Below are 16988 nucleotides of genomic sequence, written 5' to 3' on the forward strand. Positions count from 1 at the left end.
GATTTCCAGCATCTGCAGACTTTCTCTTGTATATGAATGAGTGAGTTCATCTGTGTAAATCAACTGTAGCTTATGAAGTATTCACCTAAAAATTACATTGTCATTGTCATCGGTAATATATATTGAAATCTGATGGCATGAAAAACATCGTGGGAACATAAACGTTCTCTGCAGCCTCCATTTCTCAGTGCTCATTTGCATTCTACATTCTGTCGTCACACTTGAAGCTCACAAAACATTCCTGTGGTTTCCCATTCATCTCAATAAAATCTCTCAATGATTGATTGGCAGAATTTTTATGCGGGTGGGTACAACCAATTGGATTTGATTTCAATGGTTCCTTGACGCCTCCAAGGTCTAAGATCTACACATAAATAGGAGTGCATCAGGATTGGAAATCTAATTGACTCAGAGAGCTGAGAGAGAGAGGTGGGAATGGCAGCAGGATATCCCCACTTTCACTGGGAAACTTGACACTAATGATGAATTATTTTCTTGTGTTTCAGGTTTGACAGAAGAAACATGATGCTGGTGTTGGTTTTCGTGGTGACCGCACTGCTTGTCAGTGATGTGGCAGGTAAGGTCCATTGATTCCAGAAGCTTTATGAATATACTGCTGTAGTAATGAATGTACATGCACTGTGCTGGGACTGTGGGACATATGAATTTGTGGGCATTGGGTCCGGTTGGGGTGTGGAAGGAAATATCTCTTGTTTGGGTCATTCATCTCTGAGCTATCGAGATGGATGATGAGTCAGAGTGTCTCCTATAGGTCGGGAGACAGAGATTTCTCCACAGTGACGCTTCGTAGGAAAACAAAGTTGCAGGAAGAGGGAGATGTGATATTCTGTCAGGAACCCAGGGGATACAGAGAGGGAGTTTCTACAGGCACTGGTCCAATGCACTGGGTGCAATGTACCTGTACCCAATCCAGTCAGGCATGAGGGAGGATATCCATAGTGCCGGCAATGGTACAGTGGGAAGTGAGGCAGTCCTAGAACGGGAAGGGAAATAGATAGCTTGTAGCTGTGCCTGATTTGATAACTTAACTGATGCCCAAGATCTCTTCAAAATATGAAAATGTTGCAGATGGTATCACTTAATCAATATGTAGATGTCCCAAGTAGATACAGTGGGACACCAAATCTCCTCTTAGGGAATGAGACAGGACAGGTGACAGAAGTGAGTGTAGGGGAGCACTTCGGAGCGAGTGATCAAGATTTAATCAGTTCCAAGATATTATGAAGAAGAATAGGACTAGTCCTCGGAAGAATTTCTAAAGTGGAGGAAGGCCAATTCTGATGGATCTGGCAGGTGTAGATTGGAACAGACTGTTTTCCAGCAAAGAGATGTTTGGCAAGTGGGAGTCCTTATAAAATAAAATATTATGAGTACATAATCTGTATGTTCCTATGAAAAGGAAAGGCAGGGTTAATAGGTTTAGGGAACCTTGGTTATCGAGAGTCAAAAACCACAGACAATTTTTTTTGCTATTTGCATCTTCATGTGATTTGCAGTGGCCTTTTGCTTCTTGAAAGATATCATAAATATTTTCTATATCTTCTTCACTATTATTGGCAAATACTACTATTATTGAAATGTTCATAGTTGCCCTCGAAATTTCACCAACAACATTCTGTCCAATAATTCCCAGTACCCCAGCAGGCTTTTCCTTCACTCAGGTGTTATTACCATATCTTGTTCCTTTTTCTCACCACCTGAATAGATCAGTTTGTGTTCAACAGAATCCAACCATCCACTCCGTTTCCAACTTGTCTCATACCAGCATATTCTGAGGAAGATGGAAGTTTTCAAATAAGATCGAGGGATATTCAGAAGTTTATTATGAAAAGGAAGGAGGCACATATCAGATAGGACAAAATGAGACACTTGAAGGGTATAAGAAATGCAGAATAACACTTAAGACAGATCTCAGGAGGGTGAAAAGAAGACATGAAGTTGCTCTGGTAGACAAGGTGAAGGAGAATCCCGAGGGTTTCTAGAGTTATATTAAAAACAGAATGACAGCAAGGGACAAAATTGGTCCTCTTGAAGATCAATGTAGACATTTATGCATGGAAACAAAACAATAGGTGGAGATCTTAATTGTCTTTTTCCATAAATATTTACATGGAAGACAGACATGGAGACTGCAGAAATGAGAAATGCAGTGTGATTATTAAATGTATCCAGATTATAGAAGAGGAGCTGCTGGCTGTATTGAGGTGAATTAGGGTTCACAAATCCCCAAGCATTGACAAAATGGCCCCTTGAACCTTGAGCTAGGTGAAGTAAGCTTCATAAATCCCAGGTACTGACAAAATGTCCCCTCAGATCTTGAGCGAGGCAAGTACAGAAACTGCAAGGGCTCTGGCAGAGAAACTGAAAATGTCCTTAGCAACGGGTGAGATGCAGAAGGATTGGAGGACAGTAAAAGCTGTTCTTTCATTCAAGAAGGGCTTTAAGAATGAGAAATTATAGACGATGAGCCTGATGTAAAACGAGGTTAAATTATCTGAAGGTATTCTAAGAGACAGGATATATAAGTGTTTGGATGAACAAGGCCTGACAATGATAGAAAACATGGCTTTCTGCTTCACAGGTCATGTCCAAAAAATCCCTAGAGTTTTTTGAGGGGATTACATGAAAGGTTGATTAAGGAAAGGCAGTAGATGTTCTCTACATGGACTTTAGCAAAGCCTTTGACAACGTTCTGAATAGGAGGCTGATCTATAAGGTTAAGTCACTTGGCCTTCATGCTGAAGTTGTCAGTTGGATTCACCATTGGCTTAGTGAGCAAGGCCAGAGAGGGTTTGTATATGGTCATCTCTCTGAGTGTTGTGCTGCAAGGATTGGTTTTAGGTCATTTGTGCTTTATCATCTATTGTATATTAATGATTGAAATTATAACCTGATAATGTGACAAAATGGACCAAAAAATTTACAGATGAAACAGAAATAGATGCATAGTGGACAGTGAGGGAGGCTATCAAAGCCTGCAGCATGATCTGACTAGCTGGGAAACAAGATTGAAAAATGGCAGATGGAATTTAATGCAGAAAATTGTGAGGTGTTGTACCTTGGGAGGACATGGGTTGGAGGAACAGGTTGAATAGGCTCATACTTCATTCCCTGGAGCACAGGAGAGTGAGAGGAAATCTCAGAGAGGAATACAAAATTATAAACGGGCATAGATTGGGTGAGTGCTTGCGGGCTTTTCCCCGAGTGTGGGTGAGAGAAGAACTAGAGGTCAGAGGTTTAGGGTGAAAGGTGAAATATTTACGGTGAATCTGAGGGGTAACTACTTGTCTCAGAGGGTGGTACATGTGTGGAATGAGCTGTCAGCTGAAGTTGCAGATATGGATTTAAGAGAAGTTTGGATTGGTATATAGATGAGATTGATATGGAGGGCTGTGGTTTAGATGCAGGTAGATGGGACTACCTGAATGATACAGAGCAGATAGGCTGAAATTATTTCTCCACATCTCCCATGAATCAATAGGTGCAGTTAATGTCAGAGAAATGTATGCAATATACATCCTGAAATTCTTTTTCTTTGTAAACATCCACAAAAACAGAAAATGAATGAATGACAGTTAAAATGTTAGGACCCCAATGCACCCCACAACTCCCCCTCCCACGCATAAGCAGCAGCAAGGCAATCACCCCAGCCCCACCCCCACCAGCAACAAACCATCAGCATCCTCCACCGAGCACTCAAGCATGCAGCAAAGCATCAATAAAGACACTGATCTGCAGTACCCCAAAAACTACTCAATCACCCAGTAATTCAACATACCCTAGGCTCTCTCTCCCTTAATAAGGGAAAAAGAGATGTCCTTGTTTCACAGTGAGAGGGGAGACATAACAAACAATTCACTGATTTATGATGCTGAAGTCTGTTACGTCGCTGTTTCCAAGCTCTGCTCCCAGAGTGTCGGCACCAAAAAGGTGCATCTCTCTGGACACACAACCCCTGGCAGCTGACCTGCTGCTCCTGATTTTCCATGTTCTCCTGGAATGCTTCAGTCAGGGCCACTGGCCAAGAATCAGCATATCCCCAGAGCACAAACACACAGAACCCTAAGGTGCACTTGTCTCCCAGGCCGCGTCCTTGAGATATCAAAAAGCGGCTGGTCATGAGGCCCTGAGAGTGGGCCCCATTCCCACAAAGAACCGAGGTCAGAGTGTAACTCCAGGTCAGGGTCTTCAAAAGGATCCCCCACAACTGGAAAAGGAAAATAAGAGATATCAAAGATAGAAATAGAGCTGCTTCCAAAGATGCAAACAAAGCAGTCGCCGTTTAGCACCATCTTGACTTCTGCCTGACTCCAGTCGAACAATCCTGTGAGCAACTACTTGTATCCATCCCCTTGGTTTTTGACACTCTGCAGAACCTGGTCTCCAGATGTCTTGGATACCCGTGTTCCACTGCTTACTATCCTACCATTCCCCATGTAGACTCTTGTCCTGTTTGCTCCCTACAAATGCATCATCACACTCTCTTAAGATTGAATTCCACTGTTGTTCCTACCTGCCCAATCCACAGACATCTTAACCAATCATTGTTCTATACTGCCTACCAGACTGTCAGCATTAGAATCATCAGCAAACATCTTCATTGTCAATGTCAAAGAAAATTAATTCTCAAAGTATGTATACATCAGCTGTTGCTACCGTGATATTTATTTCTTGCAGGCATTTTACAGTAAATACAAAATACAATAGCATGAATAAAGTCTGATGAAGAACAATAATGCGAAAGAAGAGAAATTGTGCAAAAATATTGAGAACATGAATTGTAGAGTCACACTTGTGCACATACATTTTCAAGGTCTGTAGGTTGTGGAATGAGTTCAGAATTGAGGTGAGATACAATATCCATGCTAGTTTAGGAGACAGAAGGTTGCAGGGTAATAACTTGTTGACTTGGTGGTGTGGTGCCTAAGGCTATTGCATCTCTTGCTCGATGATAAAGCAAGATGTGTGTATGAGCTGGATAGTGAGGGTCCTTGATAATGGATGCAGGGTTCTTGTGGTAGAATTCCTTGTAAATGAGCTCAATTTTTGGGATGATTTGTCTTGAATGGACTGGGTGTCTCCAGCACTTTCTGTAGATTTTTTCATTCCTGGGGATTGGTGCTTCCATACCAGGCCATGATGAAACCAGTCAGGATACTCTCCTCTCTGCATCCATGAATGTTTATCAAAGTCTTAGATGACATGCGGAATCTCTGCAAAATTCTAAGAAAATTGAGGTGTTGTCATGTATCAAACATCCTTCCAGTTGCAACAGCCCCTGTTGATCTTTTCCTTTTTTCACTCCCGGAACCAATCTATAACTTTACGTTAAAGTTAACAGATTGTACAACAAAAAAACTATTGGCCACCATCTCCATGACAACTATCAAGTACAATTAACCTCATCCCTTTCACCAGCAGTTGGCCTGTAGCCATCCGTCCAGCCATTGTGATTCAAGTGCTTCTTCAATGCATCCAAGTGCTGTGAGAGTACCCACCTCTCCCACCAACTCAGGAAATATATTCCTAATTGCAAACATACTTTTGGTGAAATAAATCCACAGATCCCCTCTAAATCTATTACACCTCGCCTTAAACCATGTCCACTGATTTTAGATGTCTCTGTACTGGGGAATAGTTTCTCACATCCACCCAATCTAAGCCCCTCATTATATTGTCAATCTCTATCAGGTCTTCATTCAGCCACCTCTACACCAGGGAAACAAAACAAGTCTATGCAGTTCCTTCTCAGATCTGAAACACTCCAGCTCGGATGATGTCCTGGTGAATCTCCTCTGCACCCTCTCCTGTGCTATAATATGGACACCTCTTCTCCAGGAGTCGACCAAGCAAAATATTTCATATAGTTGTTTCTCTTGTATCTACTTGAATCAATCGCATGAGACTTTCTCAAATACTTAGTTAAAATCCGCATTTGCCATATCAAACCTATCGTCACTGACACTTGATTAAAGCTCCAGAAAATTTAATCGCTCATCAGATACAACTATCTCGTAACAAGCAACACACATCAAAGTTGCTGGTGAATGCAGCAGGCCAGGCAGCATCTCTAGGAAGAGATGCAGTCGACGTTTCGGGCCGAGACCCTTCGTCAGGACTAACTGAAGGAAGAGTGAGTAAGATATTTGAAAGTGGGAGGGGGAGGGGGAGATCCAAAATGATAGGAGAAGACAGGAGGGGGAGGGATGGAGCCAGGAGCTGGACAGGTGATTGGCAAAAGGGATACGAGAGCATCATGGGACAGGAGGTCCGGGAGGAAAGACGGGGTGGGGGGGGAACCCAGAGGATGGGCAAGGGGTATATTCAGAGGGACAGAGGGAGAAAAAGGAGAGTGAGAGAAAGAATATACCCCTTGCCCATCCTGTGGTTCCCCCCACCCCCGCCCCGGTCTTTCTTCCCGGACCTCCTGTCCCATGATCCTCTCATATCCCTTTTGCCAATCACCTGTCCAGCTCCTGGCTCCATCCCTCCCCCTCCCGTCTTCTCCTATCATTTTGGATCTCCCCTTCCCCCTCCCACTTTCAAATCTCTTACTCACTCTTCCTTCAGTTAGTCCTGACGAAGGGTCTCGGCCTGAAACGTCGACTGCACCTCTTCCTAGAGATGCTGCCTGGCCTGCTGCGTTCACCAGCAACTTTGATGTGTGTTGCTTGAGTTTCCAGCATCTGCAGAATTCCTGTTGTATCTCGTAACAAAATGTTTTGTCCTAGAACAACCTGCCAAACTCTAAATATCAATTAGTTTCATCCCTCAGAACTGTTTACAAACATTTCCCACCTGGTTTGTTGTTTACTACTGTCCCTATTGCAAGGAATGGTGTCCGTCCAGAAACCCCTCATGCTTTTGCACCGTGATGTGGGTAAAGAGCATTGGCCAACTTTGGTGGATCCAGAGAGATTCTGGCATTGTGACAGTTTGGAATTGGTATTTTAATGATTTTAGTTGTTCCATTATGTTTCATTCTTAATACCTGTTTCAATGAAAGGGAATTCCAATACCTCGGCAGAGGAGAATGAACTGTTCCAACGTGCATATCTAATCCAAGGACGCTGTGATCCAGGCTGGTTTTATTATCGGACTTTAAACTCCTGTTACCGGTATTTCAATGCGAAAAAGTCATGGGAAGAAGCTCAGGTAAGTTCCTGAAACGCGGCAATTGGTCAGCGAGGCCTGGGGAATGTTGGTCTCTGCTGGTTCATTCCTATTAACTCACAGCACAGCCTCCAGTTGAATTGTCAATGATGGGTCCTTGTGTTACAGGGTGTGCTTCACTGCGGTTGTGGGCTCCACTTCCTATCAGTCAGATCAATGTGTGAAAAAATGGGAAATAAAGACCATAAAACCATAAGATCATAAGTCACAGGAGCAGAGTCAGGCCATTCAGACCATCGAGTCCGCTCCACCATTCCATCATGGCTGATTTGTTATCCCTCTCAATCCCATTCTCCTGCCTTCGCACCGTACCCCTCAAAACCCTGATTAATCAATAAACTATCAACCTTCACCTTCATTAAACCCATTTACTTTGTCTGGACAGCTGTCTGAATTCCAGATTCACCACCCTCTGGCTAATGAAATTTGTCCACATCCATGTTCCAATTCCCTGTCCTACAATTTTGAAGCTGTGCCCTCTAGTCCTCAACTCCTTCACTGTTGGATACATCCTCTCTACATCCACTGTATGTCGGCATTTCAAGGTTTGATAGGTTTCAATGAGATCTCCTTTCATTCTTCTAAACTCCAGTGAATAAAGGCCCAGAAAATCAATCACTCCTCGAAAGAGGTCCAAACACTGACCCCTGCACACACCACTAGTCACCAGCAGCCAACCAGAAAAGGCCCCTTTTATACCCACTCTTTGCCTCCTGCCGGTCAGACAATCTTCTCTTCATGCTAGTACATTTTCTGTATTACTGTGGGCTCTTACCTTGTTCGGCCGCCTCGTGTGCAGCAATGGCCTTCTGAAAATCCAAATAAACAACATCCACTGACTCTCCTTTGCGTATCCTGCCTGTTATTTCCTAAAAGAATTCCAGCAGATTTGTCAGACAATATTTCCCCTTGAGAAAATCATACAGCCTTTGGTCTGTTTTATCATGTGCCTCTAAGCAGCCCAAAAGATCATCTTTAATTACAGACTCCAATATCTTTCCTGCCACTGTTCAGGATAACTGCCCCCATACCAATTCTTCAGCCACACATTCATGTGCCAATTCATCCTATTCTTACCCCCCTCACTTGCATGTGATATAGGTGGCAAACCAGAGGTTAATACCCTGGAGTACATGCTTTTCAGCTTCCTACCTAACCCCCTATATTCTCTCTTCAAGATATCCTCCCTTTTTCTACCCCTGACTTGGTACCAATATGGAGCACAACATCCAGTTGTTCACCAGACCCCTTTAGAATGCCGTGACCCAGTCTGAGTTATCCCTGACCCAGACATCTAGGAGGCAACATACCATCTGGGTGTTCCCTTCATGTCCACAGAATCTGCTTTCTGCTCCTCTAATTATGGAATCCGCTATTATCACTACTGGACTTCTCTTCAGACACCCCCTCCAATCCCTTCTGAACCACTGTGCCAGACCCAGTACCAGAGACCTGGCTTCTGCGGTTTCCACCTGACAGGTTGTCCCCTCCCAAGGGACACCAAACCAGTATTCTTATTATTGAGGAGAACGGCCACAGGAGAATTTAGAGGAAACTCTACAACCAGCAGTTAACACAGAGCTGGTTTTGACACCAAACACTTTGAAGTCTGTTTAAGGATATTTCCAACATCAGGTCAGATGTTTTACTGAAGGCCCAGTGTGAGCATTGAAGATAATAATACTCTTTTATTTCTAGACGCTCTGCAATATACCCCCACATTATGGAAAACTGACTTCCGTGTGCAGTAAAGGCCACAACAGCTTCATTTTCAAAGTTCTCAGAAGGCAGGCAGGAAGGAGATCAGCATGGATTGGCCTGAATGACATATCACGGGTAAAGTTAATATGACGTGTTACATTGCCACCACAAACAGAATTCCACATAACGTCCCGCAGAGTAACAGGAATGTGGCAGTGTGAGGGTTAAGTTACTGGTCGTGTTCTAATGATCCAGGGACATGAGTTTCAATCCCATCCCAGCAGCTGGGGAACTTGGATCCAAGTAAATAAAATGTAATAAATCTGGAGTCAAACATTACTATCGGAAATGGTGACAATGAAACCACCAGACTGTTGTAAAAACTCATCTGGTTCATTGTTGTTCTTCAGGGTGAGGAATTTGCCATCCTTCCCCAGTCTGGCCTCACTGTGACTCCAGAGATCCATCAATGTGTTGACTCTTCCCTGCCCTCTGAAATAGTCAGAGGATGATCAGGGAAGGACAATGAATGTTGCTCTGACCAGTGTCACCATGTCCTATGACAAGTAAATCCCACATGTTTATGTCCCTGTTTATCTCCACATGAGCTTTCTCTCACACTCCTTCATTTGACACAATCCATGTGACTTTCCTTTCTCCCTCATGAGTGTCTCTGTCTTTTCCTCACTGATCACTGATCCCAGTGAGTCACATTCTGAACAGTCTGCAGAGAATGGTTTCTCTCGAGGAGCCTGCTGGATTGATCAGTGAGTCTCCTATATTTATGGTCCAGCACCAGAAGTGGAAGCATTTCTCTGTGTTGACCATGTTGGATCTTCACAGTTTGAAGGAGGATCCCAGTGAGCTGCTTGGCCATTTCACACACAGTCATCTGGCTTTAACATCCAAGTGTTAATTGTAGCTGTGGCTCTACAGTTAGAGCAGGTAACCATTCAGAAAGAGAGAGAGACAGAGAGGGTTACTGGGAAGTAGTCACCCCTAAGATGCAGGAGGCGAGTCGCTGGGTGACTGTCAGAAGAACTGGAAATCTGAATAGTCAGTTAGCACAGAGCAGCCCTGTAGCCATTCCTCTCAATAATAAATATACCATTCTGGATACTGTTGTGGGGGATCACCACCCAGGGAAATGCCATGGAGCGTGGGTTACTGGCACTAAGTATAGGTTCGTGGTGCAAAAGGGAAGAGGTAGATGAGGGGAGCAGTCGTGATGAAGGACTCAGTAGTCAGGGGAACAGACAGGAGATTCTATGGATGTGAACGGGACACCCGAAGGGTCTGTTGTCTCTCAGGTGCCAAGGTCAGGGACTTCTCAGCTCATGTCCACAGCATTTTGGAGAGGGAGGGACAGCAGATAGATGTCTTGGTACATATTGGTACCAATGACATAGGGAGGAAAAGCAAAGAGGTTCTGAAAAGAGAATTTAGAGAGCTAGGTTGAAAGCTGAGAAACAGGACCTCCCAGGTAGTAATTTCTGGATTGCTACCTGTGCCACGCGCCAGTTGGGGTAGAAACAGATGATCTGGCAGATTAATGCATGGCTGAGAAGCTGGGGGAAGGGCTTCAGATTGTTGGATCATTGGGATCTCTTTTGGGAGGGAGGGTTGTATTTTGATGGGTTGCACTTGTACCTGAGGGGGACCAATATTCTCATGGGCATGTTTCTTAGAGTTGTTAGGGAGGGTTTAAACTAATTTGGCAGAGGGGTGGGAACTGGAGTGAAGGGACTCAGGATAGGATGGACGGTAAAAAAGGGAACAATTGCATATGCAGTCAGACTGTCAGGATGGGCAAGCAGATAATAGGACAAAAGTCCAGCCAGCAGGGTGAGTATCAGTGCATTAGGGATGCAGAATCAAAAAGGGTAGCAAATACAGTACTCAAAGTGTTATATCTCAATGCACAGAGTATAAGAAATAAGGTGGATGATCTTGATGCACTATTACAGATTGTTGGCTGTGATGTTGTGGCCATCACTGAATCATGGCTGAAGGATGATTGTCACTGGGAGCTGAATGTCCAAGGTTACACGTTGTATTGGAGGGACAGGAAGCTGGGCAGAGTGGATGGCATCTCTCTGCTGGTAAAGAATGCCATCCAAACAGTGGAAAGATGTGACACAGGATCGGAAGACGTTGAATCCTCATGTGCTGAGTTAAGAAACTGCAAGGGTAAAGGTACCCTGATGGCAGTTATATACAGGCCTCCCAACACTAGCTGGGATGTGGACCACAGGTTACAATGGGAAATAGAAAAGGCATGTCAAAATGGCAATGTTAAGGCTGTCACTGGAGATTTCAACATGCAGGTCAATTGGAATAATCAGGTCGGTAATGGATATCAAGGGAGTGAAGTTGTTAAATCGGAGATGGCTTTTTAGAGCAATTTGTCATTGAGTCTTCCAGTGGATTAAATATACTGGATTGGATGTTTTGTAATGAACTGGAGGTGATTCAGGAGCTTAAGGTAAAAGAACCCTGAGGAGGCCATGACCACAGTATGATTGAGATCAATCTGAAACTTGAGAGGAGGAAAGTAAAATCTGACGTAGCGTTATTTCAGAGGAGCAAAGGCAATTACCATGGTATGAGAGAGGAGTTGGCCAAAGTAAATTGGAAGGAGATGCTGGCAGGGATGATAGCAGAGCAGAAATGGCAGGGGTTTCTAGGAAAAATGAAGAATGTGCAGGATAGACAAAAACAAATAAGTATTCAAAGTCAAAATAGTACAACCATGACTGACAAGGAAAGTCAAAGCTACGTAAAAGCAAAGAGAGGGCATACAACAAAGCAAAATATAGTGGTTAGACAGAGAATTGGGAAGCTTAGAAAAACCTGCAGGGAGCAATTAAAAGAATCATTAGGAGGGAAAAGATGAAATATGAAAACAATGAAAGATGAAATACCAAAGAGGATAGTAAAAGCTTTTTCAAGTATGTAAAAAATAAAAGAGAGATGAGAGTGGATATAGGACTGTGAGAAAATGAGGCTAGAGGAATAATAATGGGGAGAAGGAGACGGCAGATTAACTAAATGAGTGTTTTGCATCAGTCTTCACTGTGGAAGACGCTGGCAGTGTCCCAGATGTTGAAGGGTGAAGATGTTGAAAGGTTTTTATGGAGTACTTGGTGACACAGGACAAGATAGGACAAAGTTCTGCATGGTTTCCTTCGGGGAAAATCTTACCTAACAAACCTGTTGGAATTCTTTGAGGAGATTACAAGTAAGATTGATAAAGGGGATGCAGTGGATTTTGTATATTTGGACTTTCAGAAGGCCTTTGACAAGGAATGTTTCTGGTATTATTAGAGCACTGGCTGATTGGTGGGATGCAGCGAGTAGGAATAAAAGGATCCTTTTCTGGTTGGTTGCCAATGACTAGTGGAGTTCTACAGGGATCAACAAACACCCTAAAGGTTAAAGTGCAGCTGGAGTCCATGTTCAGGAAGACAAATGCAATGTTAGCAATCATCTCAAGAGATTCCGACTACAAGAGCAGGGATAATCCTGAAGCTTTATAAGGCACGGGTGGGACCTCACCTTGAGTATTGTGAACAGTTTTGGGGCTCCCTATTGAAGAAAAGATGTGCTGGTATTGGAGAGGGTACAGAGCAGGTTCACAAGGATTATTCCAGGAATGAAAGAGATATGATACGAGGAATGTTTGATTGCACTGTTTCCATACACACTGGCATTTAGAAGAGTGAGGGAGGGATCTCATTGAATCCTTTTGAATGCTGAAATGCCTAGACAGAGTACATGTGGAAAGGATGTTTCCCATGCTGGGGTAGTCGAGGACAAGAAGACACGCCTCAGAATGGAGGGGCATTCATTTAAAACAGAGATGTGCAGAAATTTCTTCAGCCAGAGGGTGGTGAACTTGTGGGATTTGGTACCAGGCAGCTGTGGAGACCAACACTACAGCTGGATAGGTTCTGACTGAATACAACATCAAAGGTTATGGGGAGAAAGCTGGGGAGAGTTTGCTGAGGAGGAAAAAACAAGATCTGCCATTATTAAATGGTGGAGCAGACTCCATGGGCCAAGCAGACTAATTCAGCTCCTATGTCTTATGTTCATTCTTCCTTCTTCCTGACTTTTACTCTCAGATCCGGTTTCTTTTGTTCCAAGGATTCTGTTACTTCCATGAGATTTCCCCCACCCTGACAGTCCGTCATTTAAAATCTCATTCACTGCCCCGTTTGTCCGGACTGCTCGTATTCTGCTCTCACTCTGACTCGGGTCCAGCTCCTCCCTGTACCAGTAAGTGACAGGTTACCACAGGAGTAACCACTGATTTATATCCCACAGGAAGGGACTTACAGATGGGTTGATGGAGCATACTACTCTTATAGAAATTGGGGTGCAAATGAACCCAATACTTGCAGACGCTATGAAGACTGTGTGTTAATTCGTGGTGCTTCAGGTAAGTGTAACAGTGAGAGAAGTGTTATTTTCTTTGAAGTCCATTTCAGACACAGTATTGAAGGTTGTGGGTTCGAGTCTCTGCCAAGGCAGTGTGTTGTGTCTTTGAGCAAGGCACCTAACCACACACTGCTTCAGTCCACCCAGCTGAAAATGGGTACCGGCAAATGCTGGGGGTTAACCTCGCGATAGACTGGCGTCCTATCCGGGGGGGGGGGGGCGGGGTGGAGTCTCGTACTCTCAGTCACTTCACGCCACCGAAACCGGCATAAGCAGCGGCCTGATGGGCCACAAGGCTCGGGACAGACTTTAACTTTTTTTAATCTTATGAGAATAGGTTGAGTGTACTTGGTCTTTTCTCCTTGGAGCGACGGAGGATGAGAGGTGTCCTGATAGAGGTGTATAAGATGATGAGGGGCATTGATCATGTGGCTAGTCAGAGGCATTTTCCCAGGGCTGAACTGGCTAAAACGAGGGGCATAGTTTAATAGTGCTTGGAAATAGGTACCGAGGGGATGTCAGGAATAAGTTTTTGACACAGAAGGTGGTGGGTCCGTGGAAGTGGTCAATGGCACCAGTGCTGCCAGCACCGGCGGAGGAAGCGGATACAATAGGGTCCTTTAAGAGCCTCTTATGGAGCTTAGAAAAATAGAGGGGTATGCACGAGAGAAATTCTAGGCAGTTTCTAGAATATGTTACATGGTCGGCAGAACACTGTGGGCCGAAGGGCCTGTAATGTGCTGTAGATTTCTATGTTCTATGTTCGATGCTCTTCAGTCTGAAATTAAAACTTGAAATATCATGTTCAATGTCTGCATCACTCCATGTGGTATTATGAACTATTCAATGGATTACAAATTCTGAACCCATTATGTGAGGTCCGAGTGCTGGGGAGGCCTCAGTTTATCTCTGATGGGACAGTCATATTTTCCAGCCCACATGGGGAGTTCCAGCTCAAGGTGAATTCGGCACTCAGTCTGGAACAGTTCAAATCCCCAGTCAATATTGTGAGGTGTCAGGATTCAGCAACACACACTCTGACTGCACATGAACCACAAGAGGAAGTGGTTTGCTTTATTTACAAGGCAAACTCATGGATCACGGTCAGGGAAACTTCATCGCTCACAGACAATAAACACTGAAACAAATCTGAAAATTAGGGACATCGATTTAGGTGTGAGGAGAAAGATTTAAAAGGGAACTGAGGGCAACTTCTTCAATCAGACAGAGGTGAGGCAATGGATCGAGCTACCAGCGGCAGTGATTGAGGCTGGGTCAGTATTCTCATTTGAAGAGCACGTAGATCGGTACAGAGAGGGATGGGGTTTAGAATGATACTGGCCAGATACAGGAAATAGAGACTGAATGGGTGGAAATCATAGTTGACGTGGTCTTACTGGGCTGAAACACCTCTGTCCATGATGTATTGTTCTATGACCCTCTGACTTTAACACTGAGCTGGTGAGGCAGCATCTACAGAGAGAGGAAAAGAGATAACATCTCCATCAATGACCTTCCTGTTTCTCTCACTATACATGCTGCCTGGCCTTCTGAGTACTTCCAGAATTATTTTCAGCTTTTCAACTTGTATTCCTTTTCTCTGTTTAAAGGTGGAGATTGGGATGATGTTTCCTGTGATGAGAAACGTGGTTTTGTTTGTTCCTACATACTGCACTGAAATTGGAAGACTCTAGAACCATCCACTCATCATTTCTAACAGTGGGTTCAGTGCCCTAATTTTTTTGTAGCCAATCTCACTGTCTGTGTTGACTGTACTCACTTAGTTTCTCAGCCAATAATAAAGAGAATTTGCATCCTGAGCTGTGTGTTTGTTGTTGTGTGAGTTCGGTTTCCAGCAGACTTCCTGTCCCACTGTTGCTCCCTCCCCACCTCTGCACTCAGCGCTGAACTGAGGAGAATTCGGCACAGACTTCACAAAATTAACTAATTCCATTTGGCCACACTTGGTGTGCTGGGTTCTGGTCATTCCACATGAGAGTGAAATAAAGGATCTCTATTCGATAATTAACAGAAATGGGAAAGGGACAATTTCCGATAGAATTCTGGGAACTGTGACACCCCTCAGAGAATTCCACTCCTGACCTTCCGACAAGCTTTTCCTGTTTTCGATCACCCTGCTTCCAGATTAAAACTTCCCCAAGTGACATGATCACATTGCAGGAGGGAAACCCGATCTGCCAAGAGATGTTGAAGGAAAACAGTCATTCTTTACTCACAGAATAAGCAGCATGTACTCGAGTTTGCACGATGAACAACACCTCAAATGCCAAGAGATGTCACCTCCTTCCCATTATTCCTGCTCTGCCTTCGTCTCTTATGGGATTATATCTTTGTCATCCCTCTATCACTTCCAGCTATCTCCTCCCAGCACCCTCGCATCTGGTGGTATGTTTCATCTGCATACCACCTCCCACTACTTATATCAACTTTTACAGGGGTCCTGCTGAAGGGTCTCAGACCAAAACGTCAACTATACTCCTTTCCCTAGATGCTGCCCAGCCCGCTCTTGCAACATTTTGTGTGTGTTGCTTGGATTTCCAGCAGCTGCAGATTTTCTGTTGTTTGTGATTACACAAACTTTCATCTGCCAGCCCATGATTCACCACAAACCACCAATTATTTTATTCTTTTTCCCCTCTACCTGTTACTCTACATGAAGGGTCTCACCTTGAAATGTCAGCTGTCTGTTTTCCTCCATTGAGGCTGCCTGACCCATTGAGTTGCTTGAGTCTCTCCAGCCTATTGAATCTGCTGGAGGGTGTGGGCAGGGCAGGCAGTATCTGTGAAGGAAAAGGAACTGTCAACGTATCAGGTTGGATCTTTGCAACAGAAACCCTGGTTTAGTGTTTTGTATGTATACGTCAGCCTATACTACCCTCAAATTCATTTTCTAGCAGGCATCTACAGTAGATAAAAACACAATAAAATTAATGACAAATTATACACGAAACCATAAGACATAGGACAATCTCTGCCTTAAATACACCAAACGACCTGGCCTCCACAGTTGCATGTGGCAACAAATTCCAGAAATTCACTACCCTTCGGTGAACAAAATTTCTCCACACTTCTGTTTTGAAAGGGTGCCTCTCTATCCCGAGACTGTGCCCTTTTGTCCTAGACTCTCCCACCATGGGAAATATTCTTTCCACATCTAGTCTGTCTAGGCCTTGCAACATTCAAACAGTTTCAACGCGATCCCCCTCATCTGTCTGAATTCCAGCAAGTACAGACCCAGAGCCATTAAACGTTCCTCATATGATAACCCTTTCATTCCTGGAATCATCCTTGTGAACCTTCTCTGGACTCTATCCTTTGTTTTGAAATCTTTTTATTGTTATATTATACAAAAGAAATAATACGAGTACATTGAAGTAACAACACTTACAATGTCTCAAAAAAGACATTATCTTAAAGATTGAAAAAAATTTGTGATAACAAAAAAAACCTACTGAACGGAAACAGAGAGAAAAAGAAAGAACCCGTTAGGTGTACAATCCCGGAGCCATGCCTCATACAAAAAGCTTCTAAAAATAAACATCAAACTGCCAGCAAGAAAAGAAAATATACCAAAAAATTTATAATTAGATCGTGGAAAAAATCTATCAATCAGCTCAGATGATAATAAC

At 43.7% G+C, this 16988-nt stretch overlaps 1 protein-coding gene across 1 annotated transcript; it reads left to right on the plus strand.

Annotated features, from left to right (window-relative positions):
- Nucleotides 1–420: 420 nt before the first annotated feature.
- Nucleotides 421–15158, plus strand: LOC134359529 (macrophage mannose receptor 1-like). Its single transcript, XM_063072926.1, has 5 exons — nt 421–577; nt 7028–7176; nt 8893–9030; nt 13225–13339; nt 14949–15158. The coding sequence occupies exons 1-5, from the start codon at nt 523–525 to the stop codon at nt 15014–15016; spliced, it is 525 nt and encodes a 174-aa protein (XP_062928996.1). The 5' UTR covers nt 421–522; the 3' UTR covers nt 15017–15158.
- The last annotated feature ends 1830 nt before the right edge of the window (nt 15159–16988 follow it).

The sequence above is a fragment of the Mobula hypostoma genome, chromosome 20 (genome assembly GCF_963921235.1).
Source record: "Mobula hypostoma chromosome 20, sMobHyp1.1, whole genome shotgun sequence".
In the NCBI taxonomy this organism is placed as follows: Eukaryota; Metazoa; Chordata; class Chondrichthyes; order Myliobatiformes; family Myliobatidae; genus Mobula; species Mobula hypostoma.

Excerpts from the sequence above, each read along its gene's own strand:
- LOC134359529 (XM_063072926.1), top strand. The coding sequence starts at position 523 with ATGATGCTGGTGTTGGTTTTCGTGGTGACCGCACTGCTTGTCAGTGAT. Across the intron at positions 578-7,027 it reads GCTTGTCAGTGATGTGGCAG|GGAATTCCAATACCTCGGCA; the intron begins GTAAGGTCCATT and ends TTTCAATGAAAG. Across the intron at positions 9,031-13,224 it reads GCCTGAATGACATATCACGG|GAAGGGACTTACAGATGGGT; the intron begins GTAAAGTTAATA and ends TATATCCCACAG.